The 21,998-nt window shown below is 33.1% G+C and overlaps 2 protein-coding genes and 1 long non-coding RNA gene across 5 annotated transcripts in view; 2 read left to right on the top strand and 1 right to left on the bottom strand.

Annotated features, from left to right (window-relative positions):
- On the top strand, positions 1-18,330 carry LOC111062604 (ELMO domain-containing protein 3). The gene is made up of 9 exons (XM_039419499.1): positions 1-522; positions 3,084-3,450; positions 4,442-4,565; positions 7,157-7,278; positions 9,360-9,568; positions 10,466-10,593; positions 12,132-12,297; positions 15,299-15,422; positions 18,131-18,330. Exons 1-7 carry the CDS (start codon positions 386-388, stop codon positions 12,209-12,211), a joined length of 1,167 nt encoding a protein of 388 aa, XP_039275433.1. The 5' UTR covers positions 1-385; the 3' UTR covers positions 12,212-12,297; positions 15,299-15,422; positions 18,131-18,330.
- LOC120349425 overlaps positions 4,579-21,998 on the bottom strand; it is a 27,763-nt gene continuing 10,343 nt past the window's right edge. Inside the window, exon 3 of the long non-coding RNA XR_005570344.1 lies at positions 4,579-5,359. This is a non-coding gene — a long non-coding RNA (uncharacterized LOC120349425). The remainder of the gene's footprint in view (positions 5,360-21,998) is intronic.
- LOC111064488 (kinesin-like protein KIF9) overlaps positions 19,139-21,998 on the top strand; it is a 12,570-nt gene continuing 9,710 nt past the window's right edge. Inside the window, exons 1-2 of one of the 3 annotated variants that reach the window (XM_039419497.1) lie at positions 19,139-19,630; positions 21,316-21,464. In XM_039419497.1, the coding sequence (XP_039275431.1) occupies positions 19,526-19,630; positions 21,316-21,464 (254 nt within the window). In that variant the 5' untranslated portion in view covers positions 19,139-19,525. Of the gene's footprint in view, positions 19,631-20,556; positions 20,980-21,315; positions 21,465-21,998 lie in introns of those variants that run through there. The other 2 variants (XM_022352222.2, XM_039419498.1) reach the window with 2 other exon arrangements.

Raw genomic sequence — 21,998 nt, forward strand, 5'->3', positions numbered from 1 at the left:
CTTCTGAAATACAAATCCTTCTGCTTCTTTTAATTTTGTTTGAGTTTTTGAGGCTGGAAGCTGGCTGGAAGTGATAATAAATTGGGGATGCTAAAGCATCGTTATCATAATAGAAATGATTAATCAGAATATAACAGGCTTTACATATAGTCAACTAATAGAGAACCTTGTAGTGTAGTGATAACTGAGTTAGTATAGGTGCTACTATGAAAAATAACGTTCTTATCATATTGAATTAATGAATGTTATTAGTTTCAAGTCACTGATTACCGCCGTTCAATATTATGCTGAATTTGCTCTAGACCTGGAGTCAATAAAATGTCATTTTTGATAATCGTCCGCTTTGGAAACAATTGGCTGCTAAATATTCGCTCAAAACATTAAAATGGATCTAGACCTTGGTTCTCGGTCACCAATATTTGTCAGGTCTCTTGAAAATATCGCCGAAGAAGAAAAGTTATCAGATCATGACTCGTCTGTCAATAGTCCTGTTGGAGTTGATCAACTAACTGTTGATCAGAAGTAAGTAGCCTATTTATGTTTTATAATACTTTTTTTTTGAAATATGGAATACGGTATGTTCATCAAAGATTGGAACCAACCTGTAGTACTGTCTTTCTTTAAAACGTTTATTTGTCAATGAATTAGTTATGGAACTGGCATTTGCCATTATTGATGCTACTATGCCGGCTTATTTTATTATTTTTAGTAACCTTATTATTTCAAACCCTATTCAATTGTAATGCATCCTTTCAAAAGTGAGTTCATAAAAGTAAAATTTATTTCATTTAAACTTATTGAAAAACAAAACATTTAAATCACATAGTTTTTGAACTTAGTGTTTAAATTTAAAAATGTTTTATCAAAAATGATTTATAATTTTTGTTGATTTGTACATTTTCGAATTGAATTGTATCCTCAAGGTAGGCGCACACAGATTGTCATCGAACGATTAGGTTTGATGCATTGTTTTTAAATGAAGTGCGCATTCCTATCCGCATAGTATAGGTGTGCCCACTCCAATTGAAAACAATGCATCAAATCTAATCGTCCGATGCGTGTCTTCCGTCCGCATATTCGTCACTTTGCCTTGAAAAATCGATAATTTTTATAATTTACTGTATTGACAGTAGGCCTACTGTCATAAAGCTTAGTTTTCACCAAAGTTATTAACAAAATGTTAATAACTCAATCCTTATAGATTCTATTAGATTGAACGGAACTTGACAAACACATATGTTCATCATGTATTGCCCGCCTTGGTGTGCTGACGGTCTTCAGCCATTACATCCTCCTGTGCTTGATGTATGTCAAGAGGATACAGCATACTCTGGCTGCCCGAAGTGACGTTCACAACCACATCACCAGGCACCGCGAGCTGCTGGATGTCCCTAGGAGACATCTCCACCGTTCACAGGCCAGCAATAATTTCTGCACTGAAATTCTTCAACAAGCTGCCTCCTGGTGTGAAGCAGTTGGATGAGGCTGCCTTCAAGAGAGCCGTCAGGAAGCTGTTTTGTGATTAATCATATTATAGCGTGAATGAATTTATGAGTGATGATCTGAACTTTTTTTAAAAAGTGGTCACTGTTTTACCTTCCATCTGAATAGTTTTTGTGTTATTGTGTATATTGAAATCGAACTCTATGACGCCATCGATCCCACAAATGTGTGTAATGGATGAAGCAGAAGGTATTAAGGTATGATAAGTTATGTTCAATCTAATAGAATCTATAAGGATTAAGTTATCAACATTTTGTTAATAACTTTGGTGTAAACGCAGCTTAACAATTATAGGCCCACCAATGTCGTGATCAAGGCCAGGTCTTCCTGGATAGATCGTATCAAATAATTTTAAAACATGGCACATAAACTGTAGGCAGCCTCACAGTCCAACAAAGCTTTCATCGAAAAAATCCTCCTACTGATAGAAGGGTGTTGAGAAACCTCAAATGTTAGATACTAAATTATTGTTCTTCTTTTGATTAATTCAGAGTTTGAATCCCATTTTGGTCAAGCTAAATTATTCTTACATTTATATCACTTTACACATTACTTTCTACTAATAATAATAATAATGATACATTTTTACTAACTCAAGAATTTTGTTTACAAACTTACAACTGAATTAAATTGGATTGATTACTTTAAGTTTTTAAGGCTGTGCAAAGGCTAAAAATAAACATATTACTGGTGATATTTTTTCGATTTGTATAATATCAAAATGAAAAAGTTTTCTCAGGAAAACATTTTTTCCGAGAAAATATGTGCGCCTAAAGCTTAAATTTTTAAGACAGAACATTTCAAATTCGGTAATAAATCCATGAGATTTAGAGGATAGATTCTGCATCGTATAGTTGATCTAGTAAGACTAAAATTTTCTGAAAATATCAATTTTTGAGAAATTTATTCAATTTACCAAAATGACCGAAAATAACTCAAGTAAAAGTTATTTTTGGTCATTTTTAGTAAATTGAATAACTTTCTCAAAAATTAATATTTTCAAAAAATCTTTGTTTTATTAGATCAAAAATACCATGAAGAATCTATCCTCTAAATCTCATGGATTTATCTCTTACTGAAAATCTCTAAATCGAAAAACTTTGAAAAATATCACCAGTAGAAAGTTTATTTTTAGCCTTTAGTATTTCACTCTTAGTACTTCTTCTTTTAGGATTGAAATTTTATTTTTTTTCTAGTTTTTCATACATTCCATATGTTTCTTTTTTCTTTATTATATTTTTTCTATTTTCGACTGAATCTCAAGCCACTAATTATAGCCGACTGATTACTCGTTGCCATCGCTCAAACTACTTAGTTTTGCTGGTAACGCCAATGATAATATTATAATCGATTTTTAAATGGAAAATATTTTAATTTTAAGTTTTTGTAATGTATTGTATATGAAAATTTTTATATTTTTCACATTTGTAAAGTTTGTTTAATGATTTTGGCAATAAATATTTCTTTCTTTCTTTCTTTCCTTTGCACAGCCTTAATAAACCCGTTGTTGATTATTTATTGTTGACAGAATTCGATCATTGATTATTGAAGTTGAACATTGATTTATGTATTGTTGACAGAAGTCGATCTTCGTCGTCGATCAACGACGACCGTTTGCGAGTGCCGTGCGTACCCGGGGTGCCGTCCAATGTCGGCAGCACCGGAGAGCCGAGTCGCCGGCTGAATCTGCCGCTGCCGTCGATCACAGTTCGCGAGCCGGTCAAGAAGCAGAGAGTGGAGATTGCCGTCGGCGACGGTGAGACTAGTCGGCTGCAGCTGCCGCTCATCTCCATCAGGAACGCCCTGGAAGCAGCCAGTGAGGAGTGGTCCAAAGTGCCGACTGTGGGCGGTGATACAGCCAAGATACAGACGCCGCTAATCTCGCCCGAAATCGATGTTGAGGAGGCTTTCAACTATTTCCGCGGCCTCAATCTTCCGCATGATTCGGTAAATTGATTCCAAAAATCATTTAAATACCTGAAAAATAGCATATTATTCTATTCTAAAATTTTCTGAAAACGTCCAAAATGTATACTTTTTTATTATGATTGATTTATCACCTTTATATCACATTCATAGTAATAAATTATTATTATAATATCGCTTGTACTTGGTGTTGAGTCACCTAGTCCGTGACATCGAGCTCATCACAAGTTAAAATCTATACAATCCAATTATCGAAATACATTTATAAATAGTAGGTAATTAAGGTGATTAAGATATCTCAATTAATATTTATTAATGTATTTCGATAACTGTATAGATTTCAACTTGTGATGAGCTCGATGTCACGGACTGGGTGACCCAAGTACAAGTGATGCTATAATATTTCCTGTAAGTTATGCCTTTTTCGATGAAACTAGGAAGGAGTATATTAATTATAATTTATTTATTTTTGTATAATTCGGACAACTTGTACAAGTGCGAGAACACAGGTCTTACTCAAGTATTACAGTGTGAGTATTCCTAGAAACAAAAACCTGGGTTTTGAAGAAAAGTAATCCAATGTTTATATACTTGTTTTATTCTTCTTTTAAGATAATACATTTTTTTTAATGTAAACAGCAAAATATAAGTGAACTGTATGGAATTGAATTTTCACTTTCTGAGTTTGTGATAGATGATAACTTATCACTATCAAGTCAAACAAATTCGGACTGTTTCAACCATTTATTTACTGAAAAAAACTATTAAAATGTAAGTAGTTTCGATTGCTTCAACATTATCAGTCTCTAGTGAACTGTCTATTAGTTGCTATTTTAATTATTTTGACAACTTCATTCATTGATACACAATTCATTAAAATAAGTGTAATAATAATTATTGTAATCTCAGGCAATTCTATATACTAATCGATCATTTCAACATCAATTGGATTTTTTTTTAATTTATTTTTTAACCTAACCTAACCATTTTTTAAAATTATCCTTTGTTCCAGAATTCGAACTCAGTTGCCAGCGCAAGAGTGAGATGGAAGGGATTTGTCCAGTGGCTTCATACACCTCCTAAACTAAGTGCTCATCTGAAACCAGACTGTGATTTGATCTATTCTATTGTTCAATGTAAGTAGTCCACTCTAAAAACTTATGTAAATCATTGATTTTATTCTTGACTCCATTTCCGCACAGGGCAAGAATAAGTTATTGATTCTGTGGTTCTATAGTCTGCGCAAACCTTACAAAAAATAAATGAAAAATATAGGTCTATAAATAAATAAATATTATTAACTTCTAGCAGCACCACTGTATCCATTATAAATGAGAATTTTATTTTATTTATGTATTTATTATTTTACAAAGGCGACTTTCTAGAAGTATTTTAAGCCTAGGTGATGATGATGGGATGAATGATAATACAATGAAGGTAGAGTTATGAATGAATAAAAATTATAGGTTATGCTATAATCACTTGAATTGATTTGAGTCCACTTTTCAGTCCAGAAATAAATAAACTAGAAATTTTGAAATTGATTTGATTAAAAACTGAATATAATAGAATGATTACATTCAATAAACTCTCAAAACTTGAAAATATTGAGTTATTAAGACAAATTTTGAACCAGAAATAAAACACAAACTAATTCACATAATGGAGTCAATATACTTAAAGCTCTACTACGTACACTGTATTTCCGTGAAGAAAGCGTTTATTGAATGCATAATATCAATGGAAGGCTGTCTGCAGTGCACGCTCTACTCCCATTGAAAGATAGCCGAAGTCACCCCTGTATGAAGGGGACTGTCTATTCATGCACACTTCATTAATCGCGTGGCTAGTGGCTGCCTGCTCTTTTGACTACTCGGCCGCGCTAATTCATCGATTGCTGGCCTCTGGCTTAGGGGCTCTCAATAACAAACTGAAAATTCAAAATCGGGCTCCGTCGTCAAATAAAATAGGATACTATTCTAACATAAATCATTTGAAAATACATTATTTAAATACTAAAGTATTAACATTGATATTATTTGATTTCCAAAAAAGCAACTCAAATATGTTATTCTTATGAATGAATAATGCATTTTATTTCCACCATAAAAAACAAAGAAATTTCACAAACACTTTTTGGAAATGAACTGTCCATTAAATCAAGTAAGAGTGGCCAGTTTACTTAAGTATTGCAGTTTATTATTTGTAGCTGACAGAATAGACAGATTTGGCAACGTCACAACAAGTAAATGACAATAGAAGTATTGCAGTTTATTCTTTGTAGCTGACAAAATAGACAGATTTGGCAACGTCACAACAAGTAAATGACAGTAGAAGTATTGCAGTTTATTCTTTGTAGCTGACAAAATAGACAGATTTGGCAACGTCACAACAAGTAAATGACAATAGAAGTATTGCAGTTTATTCTTTGTAGCTGACAAAATAGACAGATTTGGCAACGTCACAACAAATGAATGACAATAGCGTATTTTAATAGGGCTACTTGAATTGTTTAATTATTATAGACATTATAGACAGCTGTTCTTAGTGAGAATTTGTGTGTATTTTTGGCTTCAAAATTCATAAAATAACATAATCAATACAATGTGCAGTGATAATTAAGTGTAACATTTAACTATAATTTGGTGTTTTAATTTTTCTAAATTTAAAATTTGCATCTCATATTTATTTTTGGACGAAAGTTGACCTTGAACTTCTTACAGAACAAACATAATCTATTTTTTGGACATGTAATCAAAATTTGGGAATGGAATAGTTTTGGGCCAAGCCTGTTGTTCCTTCCCAATCATATTTATATGATTTGTTATTGTATCCACGTATAAATAAATAAATAAATTACTAGTAGGCCTACCCTTTCCATACATTTTACATAAACACAACTAGTTTCGAGCACTCATTCCACTTTCAAGTGTCAAAATCTTGTGTTGTGTTTATGTAAAAAAAGTATGAACATTAATTTCTATAATAATGAAATTAAAATTGGTTATAATGACCATCATATTCACATAGATATTTTTGTAGATATCCATGTGTGATCAACGTTGTCTAAATTGAAAAGAAGTAATAGATATAATAATTTACTAAATATAAGTTATTAATCCATCTCTTGATGACATCCATTTTAAGAGCATCATTAAACAAAACCCATTGTGAATAACATTGAAAACGCAAGATATTGAAAGATCTCTCCACTGGATAAATACTAATTTAACAAATTAATATAATTAAACTAATTAATATAATTTCGAATCATTCAATGCCACGAGAACCAGAGATTTTAAAAAAGAAGGCTTCTCTGATTGGTTCTCATGGAATTCAATCACGGTTGATATTTAACAGGTTTTTGTGCAACCGAGCCAGAATAGAATATAATAGAATCGAATTTTATTAGTCATTCAATATTTACAAAAAATACATCGACTTCGTTAAAATACATCCTTTTTAAATCACTATTATTCATTATTCAGTCTTTAAAATACAAAAAAAAAATTAACAAGTCATGTAAAACATAGATCACAAGTTACTCATTATATCATAAGAGAAATGGTACCCAGTTTATAGAAAAGAAATCATTTACTGTGTAAAAACATTCATTAACTAATACATATTTAATTTTATTTTATTTTTAAATTGAGTGAATGCTATTAACTTTAATTTGTCTGGTGTGGAGCTATATAATGTTATGTGTATGAATTTGTTTTTGCAGGTAGTTTAGATTGGGAAGATAATGTTCATTGGCGTATGTTGCAAACCATTTACAAACAGCTAACCGGCTCAAAAATCGACTGTCCGCAATTCGGCTCACACTGGCAGCTTATTGGCTTCCAGGTAACGTCACAATCACCTCGCTAAATTTCACACCTTTTTATTCATTGCAAATATTGGGTTTCCATCTGATGCATGAATCTGCTATTGTAATTAGTTGATCGCTTTGTTCTCATTTTCCAGTTTACTTGTTCAGTATTTCATTGAATTGAGAACTTTGTTATCAGACAGGTTGTTGAATCAATATAAACTTGCTCTATGTCGAAATAGTATATTTCGCACCTCGAGCAGAAAATGAGATTTTTCCGGCTCGAAATCGGTTTTCAAGTCCGAGGCCGTAGGCCGAGGACTAGAAAAGATTGAGAGCCGGAAAAACATTTTTGCCCGTGGTGCGAACGCTATTTTTCGCCACACACAAAAATAAACAATATATATGAGAATAGTTGTTTACTAAGCACTTCCGAAAGCAGAAGTGGAAGGTGATAGCTCTAGCAAATCTGAGGTAATCTGAATATCAGGAAATTGTCCAAGTATTTTTATTTTTTATTGTGATTTGTCTAAATAACCTAAAAGATGATGTTCAATTATGTGGGAGGTTGAGTTTATACTTTTTTATTCTTTCAAATGACAATAAGATGATATTTACATTTACATTTATTACATTCCTTAATCACAACATCAAATTAATGATTGGGAGAGAATCAACAGGATAAACCCAAAACTGTTCCTCTCCCTAATTTTGATAAAAATAGTCCAAATGAGGTTATGAAAACACTTTTATAAAGATCACAAAAATTTACAGTCCAAATAAACATTATACTAAAAATTTTGTATCTAAAATAAACATATATATTATTATAAATGTTTTAATTATTGAATAATGAACACAAATAATGAAAAGTTTTTTGATCAGCTGTTTTTTGATCACCTTTCTTATGTTAGCGGCTTTGATCGTTCCATGTTAGCGGCTGGAAAGGGTACTCTTTCCGGCCTAGGCTGGAAAGAAACCTGTTCTGACGTCAGACGAGAGTCGTCTGTAAAAGAATGTCTTTCAGATCTACGTAGGGACTGGAAAACAGCTGCTTTCTGTGCAGTGTGGCGAAAACGAATGATTCTTTACAGATATCAAGGTTTAATATCAACAGGCTTTATTTGTTCAGTATTTTTTTTCAATTCAGAAAATGTTGTTGATGAATCAATATAAACTTGCTCTACGTCGAAATAAAGAGATTCTCTGCAGATTTGATTGTTTATTTTATTTTCAAATTTAAGTTATACAAATACCAAATATTAATTTGTTAAAACTTGGAAAAAATGTTCCCATCTGTTGTACATTTTCATTGATTGTATTAACTTCTCTCATGCATCTATAACATTTATAACTCAACCGATAGCTAATTTAAAACCTTACCAAAATGAAAAAATAGTAACGTAGTGCCAAATAGGTATATTTACACTTTTCATAGTTTGAAATTCAACTCTCAGCCAATAAATCTACTTGACCAAAAATGTGTAACGATTTAGGAAACAAGTTGATTAGATACGAAATCGAAAGAAAATATTGTAATTTGCAATAAAAAACTATTATAATCATTTCTAAAGATTGTATTGAATAATGTTGAGTAGAGTTGGGCCAACTAATACAAGATCCCTAGTTCAATCCCTGGTCTTTGCCAGTAACATTCAACATAATACAGCTATTGTGTGCAGCTATTCAATTCTTATACTGTATATTCAACTTTATACATTCTATATGCAGTAGTAATGTCATTTACACTTGGTTAGGGTACTGGACTTAACTGATCATAGCGAAGCTACTATGTAGAAACCAAGTGAATTGAATAGTTGGCCTAGTTATTGTTTCTTCGAACAGCTCTATCGAAGGTTTGCGAAGTTATGTTTTTGTTCTCGTAACTAGTAGTATCTATTGTAGAATCGAATAGCTGCACCTTCTTCATTCCACTTTGTTCGGTATCCTAAATCCTTCGATTTATTAGCGTAACAAATTTGTTTGTTTCAGGGTTCAGATTCTGCCACAGATTTAATGAAAAATTGGATAGCTGCACTTCCTACATTCCACTTTGTTCGGTATCCTAAATCCTTCTATTGATTAGCATGACAATTTTGAAACTTGTATGTTCCAGGGTTCTGATCCTGCCACAGATTTGAGAGGCGTTGGCCTGCTGGGTCTGCTGCAATTCCTGTTTCTGAGCACCAAGCAGGAGTGTGCGCCCCTCGCCCGCAAACTCTACACCGTTGCCAACTCTGACAATCAGGCGTTCCCATTGGCTGTGCTCAGCCTCAACGTCACACAAATAGCTTTAAATGCTCTGCGTTCTGGAAAGTTGAACAAGTATGTGTTTCCACATTTTCGTATTGTATTAGTTAGTATTGCATTTGTTTTGGACTGTAGTCTGCTTCTTTGTCCTTGAGTTGATTGTAAATTATAAATAAATAAATAAACTTGTTGGAAAAATGTGTTAGTTTGAAAGACTAAGGCCCGGTAGCACAAAAGCCAGTTTAATTTTAACCGTGATTAATTCCATGAGAACCAATCAGAGAAGTCGTCTTATAAAAAGGCCTCTCTGATTGGTCCCTATGAAAATTTATCACGGTTAAAATTTAACCGGCTTTTGTACAACCGGCACTAAGCTGTTTTGTTTGAACCTATAATTTGTGCAAATCTGGATTATCTGATCTGGCAAATTTCCAGTAAATCTGGGCCATAAAACCTCGTGGCTGCAAACCAGGTTTGCTCGAGCTATATATGCTGGAGACCTGGAATAGATAATTTATTATATACTGGAGAGTTTCCACATTATCGTATGAAATTATTATGTAAAAACTCACCATCTTTGTTGGAGTATTACTCATTTCTTTAAAATGTGAAATAACACTTCTGTAAGTCATATGTTAATTTCACGATAAATTGAGTTTGTACATGTTCGATATGATGACAGGCAAGCAGACGTTTTGAAAATAGCTTTTGGAGTTAATATGAGGTGATTAACGACAATAGAAACATGCCAGGCAAACCAGGATTCAAACACATTGTACTAACCCACAGAATACATGATCCGTTTTTTTATGTTATTGAAAAATAAAAAAAATAATCAATATGTAAAACATTATATCTAATGTCGAAGCAAAAATGAATGACTCTAGTAGTATTATTATTGTTTAATGATCACTATATTACTTACATAAATGATGTAAGTTTTTTAAATTAATGTGAAACCTCTTTTTCCAGAGAATGCAATAACAGGCAAACTGTCCTCCTGGTTGTGAATCTATTCTATATTGCAGTATTGCATTATATAATCACCATCTGGGTTGCCGAACAGAAAACAATCAAAGATTCGGGGTACTTGCTCAAAGGTAATGAGAATTCAGTAATTGTTCAATAAAATCAACTCTATTTTCATAAAAATATTGTATTGTAAATACACTTTGAATATCTCACTCTTTCAGAAAAATATTGGAATTCCACCTTAGTTATTAGAAATACAGTAATTTGAAAAATATAAAAAGCCATCACACTAAAGTAAAAACTAACGTACAATTATTGATATACTCAATCTCATTGTTCAAAAGAAGCTTTCGAACTAGCTAATTTTTTGCGAATGTGCTCTCAATTCACTTTGAATGTTTCGTTTCTGCATTAGATCTGGCATGAACAATCCAAATTAGTTATAGGCCTTAACTACTGTAAATGACTATGAAAATAATGGCAGATGAATCTATGTTATGAATTTGATATTTTAGCGATTTAAGACCCTATGATAATTTATAGAATTATATATAGTTTTGACCGAAGCGAAGCTGAGGTCTTAGTTTCGACTCGATCGGCTTTTGTCTGTTTGTTTGTTTGTACCGCAGTTACAGCCTCGCAGTTATTGTCTGATTTGGATGAAATTTGGTATGCAAGTTCTTTGAAACAAGGCGCAGAAACGTATGTGTAATAAGACCTCCGGTTTTAATATAAATTGTGCCGCTCTAAAATGTGCTGTATTGAATGAATGGTATCGTTGGAATGCTATCGATAGATGACAAGAGTTGTCAGCGGTGAACCTTGAAACGTCTGAGCCGCTCCAAATCATACTGTATTTATTAATTGAAGAAAACTTCCCACTTGATTGCACCATTTCTTCTCCCCTTTTCAACACGATATTTCCCTGTTTCATAGATGAATAGTTTCTAGACCTACCGAACCGGCCGGAGACATCACAGATTAGTTAGTTAGCTCTTGTTTTCGTTTTAGTATGAGATCGGAAACCGACTTGTGAGCATAAACATTCTGCATAGGCATAACAAGCCGCCATAACGTTGAATCCACTTTTCATGAAAAACATTATTAGCAACCTCCCGTCATTGTCACCAACATACCCATGTTATTTAGAATCATTTCCGTCTCACTATCGTCTGTGAGACGATTCATCGTCTAAATTGCCTACTGCATATTCCATTTTTCTGTCAGTTGACCGATTTCTTATAATTAATTGTTAGAAAATTTGTAATATTGTAAATATGGGGACGATATGAAGGTACCTCCTTGAGAGACATTTATAAGTCCGGTGTCCCCGGAAACAATGTCTTTAGCACTTTCAATGGAGAAAATAATAGATTACATGGATAAATCTTCACAATATACTGTACTTTCTTAATGGCCCTTCTCATTAGTTTGAAAGTTGTAGGCTATTCATGAGCGAGGTCTACTGCTCGCAGAACTACTAGTATTATTGATTAAGCAACACCCATCATAAATGAAATCAGAAATCAAAATTTTATTCAAGTTTTAGCTATGTAATTTATTTTTGGGTTTGATATTCATACTTTTTAACGATGCATTAGTAAACTGTGATCTATGTAAATTATGTTAACTATGTGTTGAGTTTAAAATTTTTCTTTTATTTCAGATGCAGAGAAGTACTGTTGCAAAAATGTGCGAAAATTGATTCAAGATATTCCTGAGCAGTTGGAAAAATATTCAAAATAGCAATCATGTACTTTTTCTTGTCTGAAAAGATGCCAATTCAATTTATTGCGTTCCAAATGCAAGTGTTGTTTTTCTACTACTAATGAGTGAGTAGACTTTCATTCAATCAGTCACTCAGTTATTCATTGATCAAATTAAAATTAAATAAATACTTGAAGTTCATACTAATGCTCCAAATTATTCTGGGGTTATTTCATTTCATTTTTCATCCCACTGACCACCTATGAAAGGGGTATAAGGATTTGTCAATTATAATCTAAGTCGTCAATCTTTGCATTCTATAATGCAAGAAGAATTCCTCACTGGAATAAGGACAAACCTGCAACAACTCCTCCCTCACCTTAATTCTGAACTTTTCACCTGTAAGAGCTTTTATGCGTGTTGGCAATGAATTATAAGGCCGAATTCCTGCACTCTTTACCCCCCTCTCATACATACCAGTTCGATGAATGTCGTCTCTGAGGTTTTGTCTATATCTGGTATTGTATGAGTGGAACAACTCTCCTGTATTGAACCTATCTTTATTCCTATCAATAAAACAAAGAGCCTCTAAAATATATACACCTGGTAGTGGGAGAATCTTTAACTCTTTGAAATAATCTCCACAACTTGCTCTAATAGATTCACCCACCATCACTCTAACTGCCCACTTTTGAATCCTAAATATATGTATTGCATGAGTTGAATTGCCCCAAAATATAACACCGTATGGAAGAAGAGAATGGAACACAGCAAAATAAACACTTCTAAGCGTTCCTGCATCCAGTAATTTCTTCACGGTTCTTAGAACAAATACTGCTGAGTTTAGTTTGCTTTTTAGCTGGTCTAAATGAGGTCGCCAGGAGAGTTCAGAGTCCAGCACTACTCCAAGTACCTTTGCCTCGTTTGCTGAACCTATGTTTCCATCTCTCGTATCCAATACTCCTTCCCGAGCCGTCCTGAATGGAATCTGCATAGTCTTATTGTAATTTAGTACCAACATATTTGAGGCCAGCCATTCTTCTAGTTTCTGAAGAGCTCTTCTACTTTCAGATTCCATATCATGCTGACTGTTACTTTTCAATAAAATACTTACATCATCAGCGTATAAAACACAGTGTGCTGGCTCAAGGTGTGGTGGCAAGTCGTTAATATATAGAAGGAAAAGCAAAGGACCAAGGACTGATCCCTGAGGGACCCCACTCCTCGCCTGTAACCATTCCGACTGATACACAAAAGAGTGAGACTGTATTTCCACCCGCTGATGTCTCTCATCAAAGTATGATACAAACCACTTGAGAACCTTGCCTTCAAAACCATATAATTTCATCTTTTTCAATAAAATTTCAATGTTTACAAGATCGAAAGCTTTGGAAAGATCGGCAATCAGGCCACATACCCTGGATCCTCCATCCACAGAATTCAGCACTTCATTTATAAAAGAAAAAAGCGCATCACCTGTAGAAGTGCCGGGCCTGAATCCAAACTGTTTAGGGGACAGCAGTTTTAACTTGTTCAAGTACTTTCTTAATCTGTGGAGCACTACGTATTCGAATATCTTTAGAAATACAGGTGGATTGGCAATCGGTCTGTGATTTTCAGGAAGCTTGTGGTTACCTTTCTTATAAATGGGGACTACCTTAGAATATTTCAACTTTAACGGTACACAACCGGCTTTCATTGATTCATTAAAGATATAAGTCAGAGGTTCAATTATATGTTCGGCTGTTTGCTTTACTAGATAGTTTGAAATATTGTAGTGATCATAGGATTTTTTATTTTTTAATGATTTAATTATCTTTCTGAGTTCTGTTCTACTTATTGGATCAAATTCTTTCAAGTGGAAAGAATTACGCAGAACTGAAGTGGTGCGTACCGTATTACCATAGTAAATATAATCTTCAGTTCATATAGAATGGTAGTGCAAGGTATCATAGTACCATTGTAAAATCTATGAATAGTATCTTGAAATCTGAAATTACTCTATGAGTAGTATCTTGAGTTGCTACATGGTACCATAGAGAAACAATAGCGTGAGAAGATATCCCATGGTATTTTATCTTTATCCCATGGTATAGGGCGTTTATGTCGCAACTTTTACTGTTATCTCAAGCCGAATACTGTCGATTATTGTCGATTTTTACTGTTTTAAGAGTGTATGAACGGCTCAATATGAGAGACTACTAGCGTCATAAAGCTTCACAGGAAAAACTACGTGGACTATCAGCTTGAGATAACAGTAAAAGTTGCGACATAAACGCCCTATACCATGGGATATCTACTTATGCTATTGTTTCACTATGATGGTACTAAAACAAATTTCCAAATCAATTTCATAATCAACTTCTAAAGCCGTTGTGAAGTTATTGAATGGAGTGATGTGTGCACTCCTAAGGGATGGACATTTCTATTGCTATTGCTTGTCTATAGTATGGTCCACGTTATAATGGCAGTGGATAAAGATAGAAGAATAGCGATGCCGATTCTCTGCATTAATTAATTATATTTCTTCACTGTCAAAAACATAATTGACATCGTTGTCGACCTAGAAAAGGATAGTACAACCGGCTATGTCGAATGATAGACAAGGATAGCAAAACCAAAGTTGATCAAATACTGTCATTATAACGTGGACCTCACTATTATAGTAAATTGTTTTCTAACCATGATATTGTTTTTTACATGTACCAAGTACCATGCACATTAAGCATAATGATTATTAGTTTTCTCTTCTAGAATACAAATACTTGTTTTGGAAGGAACAATCATTGGATCATAATATGTATATTGATGCAACACTGGTGCAAATTATGGTATCGTCTGCAAACACAAGTGTCTTCTCCTCCACACTGAGGCTATTCACCAGAATATGATGGAACAAGAATCATGCACTTGTAATTTATTCCAGACAGTTCATACTAGGCTTTCCAATTTCAACAATTAGCTCATTAATCTTACAAAATATGAACAATTTTGAAGGGACACGCCAAAAATATTTCAAATAATATGATAATCATGATGATACTAATATGCTTTCATCCAATATAGAGAATCAATATAATGTTTTTATTCTCGTGTTTATTATTTCTTGTTGTTTTTCTTTTTCAGGATTCTAACAATTGTGATATTGTTAGCTATCTGCATATTATAATGTACTTGACTGTGCTTTTATATTGAGACTTCTGATTCTCTTGTGCTTATCTTCTATACTGGAGCTATTCTAACAATGAATGTGAGTAAATTCAATCTATTTAGTGTATATAGAATCAGTTGATTCATTTATATAATTTCAACTGCTAGAAAATATATTTTCAGAAATACATTTTATTGAAATCGTTTCAATATAAAAAAGGCTGCTCTCAAAGAGTTTTGGATTCAGACTGTTCGATATTTGAGTTCTTCTAAGCTAAGGATGCGGCTGATTTAAAAAGCTTAATTTAAAATTTGAAATCTCAAACAATCAAATAAAATATATCCATGATTTGTACTTTGTACCCATTATTCATTCTATATAGTCTAGATAGTTATTTGAAACTCTATTAAGCAGCGAATTTACCATCCTTAAATTTGAAAATACAAATTTTTCATGTAATAAATCTAAATGAAAAACAATTTAGAATTTCCAATGTTCATGAGTGAAACAGATTTTTCTGCTTTCTCTGTAAAGCAGAAAAATCTGGTGTGGTACACTCACACAACTTTCCTTGCTCATATTTGAAACTACGATCAGACTTCTGTATATGTGTATATATAATTGTTTTCAAAGTACTTTTTCTTTTGTGTGAATTGTGAAATTCGATTATTTTTTTTTTAGTCGTGATTTTTTTAAAGTCGTCAAAACAGCTGTTCTACAGATGAAATATCCCGACTATGTGTTCTTTTTATGAACTGCGCTACCTACCTACCTCATGCACGAGAAGGAGGTTACTAAGTCCATTTCCCAAGGATGGGGTGGACCCCCCATTGGTTTCCCAGAAAGGAGACTCATGCCAGTTGATAGAGCTGATAAATAACTATACAGGGTATGAATTTGAAAAAAAAAATCGGTCAAGTTATTTTTGATAAAATCGTGAAAAACATGGTTTTTTAGTAACTATCCGCCATTTTTCTCAAGAATATTACGGAGCTCCTGCAATTTTCCTAGGAAAAAAACTCATGTCATTTGATAGGGCGTATGAATAGCTATCCATGGTATAAATTTGAAGAAAATTGTTCAAGCCGTTTTCGAGAAAACCTTGAAAAACATGGTTTTTCAGTCATTATCCGCCATTTTTCTCAAGAATATTACGGAGCTCATAGAAATGAGACTCATGCCAGTTGATAGTGCTTATGAATATCTATCCATGGTATGAATTTGAAGAAAATCGTTAGAGCCGTTTTCGAGAAAACGGTGAAAAACATGGATTTTTAGTTGAAAAACATGCCATTTTTCTCAAGAATATTACGGAGCTCCTGAAATTTTCCCAGAAATGAGACCCATGCCAGTTGATAGGGCTTATAAATAGCTATCCATGGTATAAATTGAAGGAAATCGTTAGAGCCGTTTTCGAGAAAACCGTGAAAAACATGGATTTTTAGTCATTATCCGCCATTTTTCTCAAGAATATTACGGAGCTCCTGAAATTTCCCCAGAAATGAGACTCATGTCAGTTGATAGGGCTAATAAATAACTATACAGGGTATAGATTTGAAAAAAATCGGCAGAGCCGTTTTTGAGAAAATCGTGAAAAACATGGTTTTTAGTACGGTAACTGTCATTTTTCTCAAGAATATTACGGAGCTCCTGCAATTTTCTCAGAAATGAGACTCATGTCAGTTGATAGGGCTTATAAATAGCTATCCATGGTATAAATTTGCAGAGAATCGTTAGAGCCGTTTTCGAGAAAGCCGTGAAAAACATGGCTTTTTAGTCATTATCCGCCATTTTTCTCAAGAATATTACGGAGCTCCTGGAATTTTCCCAGAAATGAGACTCATGCCAGTTGATAGGGCTTATGAATAGCTATCCATGGTATAAATTTGAATGAAATCGTTGGAGCCGTTTTCGAGAAAACCGTGAAAAACATGGTTTTTTAGTCATTATCCGCCATTTTTCTCAAGAATATTACGGAGCTCCTGAAATTTTCCCTGAAATGAGACTTATGCCAGTTGATAGGGCTTATAAATAGCTATCCATGGTATAAATGTGAAGGAAATCGTTGGAGCCGTTTTCGAGAAAAACGTGAAAAACATGGTTTTTTAGTCATTATCCGCCATTTTTCTCAAGAATATTACGGAGCTCCTGAAATTTTCCCTGAAATGAGACTTATGCCAGTTGATAGGGCTTATAAATAGCTATCCATGGTACGGTATAAATTTGAAGAAAATCGTTAGAGCCATTTTCGAGAAAAACATGGTTTTTTAGTAATTATCCGCCATTTTTTCCGCCATCTTGAATTGAATTTTATTGAATTTCTTATTGTCGGGTCCTCATGGTATAAGGACCTTAAGTTTAAAATTTCAAGTCAATCGGTTAATTAGGAATGGAGTTATCGTGTTCACAGACATACACACATACACACACACATACACACACACACACACACACCACACACACACACACACACACACACACACACATACACATACACATACACACACACACATACACACACACATATACACATTACACACACACAGACCAATACCCAAAAATCATGTTTTTGGACTCAGGGGACCTTGAAATGTATAGAAAACTTGAAATTGGGGTACCTTAATATTTTTTGGAAAGCAATACTTTCCTTACCTATGGTAGTAGGGCAAGGAAAGAAATAAGTAAATCATACTTACTCATTTGAACAGTACAAATCAGGAAATGCCATAATTATGTTGTATCTCTTATCTCTGGATGCATGCCTTAATCTAAATTTGAATGAGCTAATATCCATTTTTATTTTTCAGGTGATACTATTCCTTAGGTTGTGATTGGAGTGATCCCTCAACTACTTGATAACGCGCTAGTCTCTCATCTAGATTTGAATGAATGATCTATCTTGAAACTCTTAAATGTGTTCAATATATTATTAAAAATTCTAATCATATAACATGCACTGTCTGGATAATTATTATCTACACTTCTGAAATAAAATTTTGAGTGGGAATTCGAATTTTATTTCTTACTTTAAGCATAATTTTGAGATTGATTTTAGAATGTTCTAATATGGAAGTCCTTGATGATTCCGTAGAATAATATTTTCAAAATCATCAATGTTTTGATAGATAAACAAATCATTCAATAATAAGAACATAACAGCCCAAAACTCAATGCTAAAACTGCCTAAAACTGTTCCCAAATTTCTAACTTGATTGATGTTTTCCAAAAATATTTTGCTGAGTTGTCAGTTTATACCTATATTTCTCGTAAAACTAGACTTAATTGCAGTATTATTTTCTTGGAAGTTCTTCAGACCGTGGTCGATCATCTTGGAAAATAAACAAAACAGTTGCACTTCAAAAATAATATCTATAAAGATTAATTAAATACATCAGATGAGTTTCAATAAAGGATAATTTATCAAAATATTGACTTACAACATACAACTTTAGCCTTTAAAATAATCCTACATTCTACTAAATCAGGCTCCCAGAACCTCTTTCCATCAATCTTCAAGATAGCAGTCTTTTAATAAATCTAATAGTAATTTTCTTAATATAAGACCTAAATACTATTATTGATACATAAATGTTAGTTATCTCTTTAGTATAATATAACTTGTTGTTAGTAGGAATATTTATCTCAAACCACAATTTTAATTTCTCAAAAATATTTACAAGAAAATTATTTTTATTATAATACAATTTCCTTTGAGCTAACAATTTTATGACTTGGTTGCAAAAGCCTGTTGATTTTTAATCATAATCAAATGCCACAAGAACTACAGTACTGTAGTCAGAGTAAGTTTTTTTTAAAGAAGGCCTCTCTGATTGGTTCTTGAGTTTAAAATTTATAGGTTTTTGTGCAACTGTGCCTATGTCTATATTTTTAATGACCCAAAAATGTGCAACCGCATATTTGAACAAACGACATGTTGAGTTGACAGACGAATTCAACTTGCTGAATATGTTTAGGCCATGAACGTATGTGTCATAGACCTCAGTTTACCATACAACATTCAATATGATTAATCATGTGTGTGTATTAATACTTCTCACCTGTACCGGTACCGTGTATTCTCAAAATATTTTGGAACTGAAAATTAAGATAGGCTAGGAAGAACTCACCGTTCCTTTCCTTTTTGCAAAGTTTAAGCCTTAAGTGTGTAACTTTTCTGACTTTCTGCTGAATAATTAATTGGTATGGGAAAAGGATGCGTCGCTATGGAAAACTTGAAATTCTATGTTCGAATACTGCCTTGTGATGATTTTGATTGGGACAATATCAAAATTGAAGACAACAACAAAGTAAGTCATAATTTCCTGTTATTTATGTTTCCTCTTTTATAATAGTAGATGGTGGGGATAAATTTATAAAGTCCGTAAAATATTAGACATTAAATTACTTAGGGTCCTTTACTTTGCCTATGTTCAATCGGTGCTGCAATATGGATTAGTGATATGGGGAGGAGCGTATGAAGTTTTCATGAATAAAATTTTTACATTCCAAAAAATGATAATAAAAGCAATTCTTAATAAGCCAAGGGCTTTTTCTAGTAGTGAAACATTTGCTGAATTTAAAGTGATGACAGTACGTCAAATTTATATAAAGAAACGTCTGTACTATGCATGGATGAGGAAGGATGAATTTACAGTAAATAATGACGTTTCTATGTATAACCTGAGAGTTACATCTCATAACATTTATAATATTAACTATTCGGATTTGACAATAGTGCGAATACAATTGGGGTATCTTAGCTCAAAAATAATAAATATCATGCCAAATGCATTGTCAGAATCTCTTTTTAATAGGGGTAGACAGAGGATGGAACAGATAAATAAGTGGGTGATACAAAAATTTTTCTTCGACATCAGTCAAATATTATAATTACTAGTAATTTATTACTATTAAATTTTATAAAACTTTGAAGTTTTATAAAATTTAATAATAATAATAGTGGAAACAAGATGGATAACCAACAACAAATTTCTGCCGAAAAGTAATTTATTGTTGAACTTCGATTTTTTGTAGCTTTGATTATTAGTAAATAAATTTTTATTTTGTCTAAACAGCTGATACTCTCACTCAGCGGTCAGGGTTTTGCCCTTGCTGGGTGGTGCCATGTAATTTTAATTTATTTGTAAAATAGCATAATATTATAATCTAGAATATTTCTTTTGTAAGTTTTTATTTTGTTTTTGTGGGCAATAAAGATGTTAAAAAAAATATATACGGTACGGAAGATAATTTCATAATAATTTTTAAAGTTAGATATCAACTATTGTTACCCTCGATTAATAAAGTCGGGGCCACAACTGCCTCAGCTCCGATTCGATCACGGATGACAACGGCCTAGAATAGTGCATGCCAGTCACGTGATCTGTCCTACCACCATTCCTCCACCCGGAGAAATATCGGAAATGAGTGTGATCGGAACGCTGCACGACATAAGTGTAGTAGCCTTGGCTCAAGTATTGTTTTTCAATTATTTCTTGCTGAATGATACCCATATGGAAGGGTTCTACTAGTGCTTGTATAATGAGTGGAACAAACAAACATTGTATGGTAGAGGTGTAGTAGATTTTGGCGAGGTTGGAAAGCGCGACTCTTCTGGCAAAATTTTATCAAAAACTGATGTCGCCTTATCTGACAGGTATGAAGTCCGGCAGTTAAAAAATCTTTAAGATATTTAAAAAGCCTTTTAAATAATAACATATCATGCTATTTAATATTCAAATAACGCTAACACTACAATAACAATAAATAATTCAATAGGTACTACTACTTATAGAATAAATACGGTAATGAAAATGAAGTGTATGATCTCCTTTTTTGGGTTGAATTATTTTTTCTGTTTCATACCATCATACGGTAACCTACTTATTTCTTCATGTTAAAATGTAATCTAAGATTTTTCCATATAATATAAACAGTAGGTTATATATTTCAATTGTAGTTTGACATTTATCTAATGTTTTGTCCTCCACAGACTATCTATGTAAGATGCTTGAACGACCTCAAAATCGGGCGTCCATGTAATGTTGAACCTTTCTTTTGGTGCTTCAAAACTGATGGAGTGTTCTATAATACTGGTCAAGAGGACATCTATTATAGTGTTATGGAAGGTATTCTAAAAAGGTGAGTTATGTACCGTACCTATTTTGAAATGCAGTACTAGCTAATGAATAATATTGAATAAGACTAATAAGCAGCTCAGACACGAAACTCATTTTAAATCGTTTTAACGGGGGTTTCCACTTCTAGGGAAGTAAACGGTATTCGAGGGAAGTAAACTCGTACTATAGTGCGGTCCACGTTATAATGGCAGTATTTGATTAACTTTGATGTTGCTATCCTTGTCTATCATTCCACAAAATAGGTGGTACTATCCTTTTTTAGCTACATAAAGATGCCAAATATGATTTTGACAATGTGGAAATATAATTAATTAAGGCAGAGAACAGGCAACGCTGCTCTTATATCTTTATCCACTGCCATTATAACGTGGACCTCACTATAGTACGAGTTTACTTCCCTCGAATACCGTTTACTTCCCTAGAAGTGAAAACCCCCGTTAAAAACGATTTAAAATGTGTTTCGTGTTTGAGCTGCTTATTAGTCTTATTCAATATTATTCATTATTCGATGAAATAATTATTTTTCTACAATTGA

This window comes from Nilaparvata lugens, chromosome 1 (assembly GCF_014356525.2).
Source record: "Nilaparvata lugens isolate BPH chromosome 1, ASM1435652v1, whole genome shotgun sequence".
Lineage (NCBI taxonomy): Eukaryota > Metazoa > Arthropoda > Insecta > Hemiptera > Delphacidae > Nilaparvata > Nilaparvata lugens.

Coding starts and splice junctions, on each gene's coding strand:
- LOC111062604 (XM_039419499.1), top strand. CDS start 386: ATGGATCTAGACCTTGGTTCTCGGTCACCAATATTTGTCAGGTCTCTT. Junction 523..3,083: donor CAACTAACTGTTGATCAGAA/GTAAGTAGCCTA, acceptor TATTGTTGACAG/AAGTCGATCTTCGTCGTCGA. Junction 10,594..12,131: donor TTCGGGGTACTTGCTCAAAG/GTAATGAGAATT, acceptor CTTTTATTTCAG/ATGCAGAGAAGTACTGTTGC.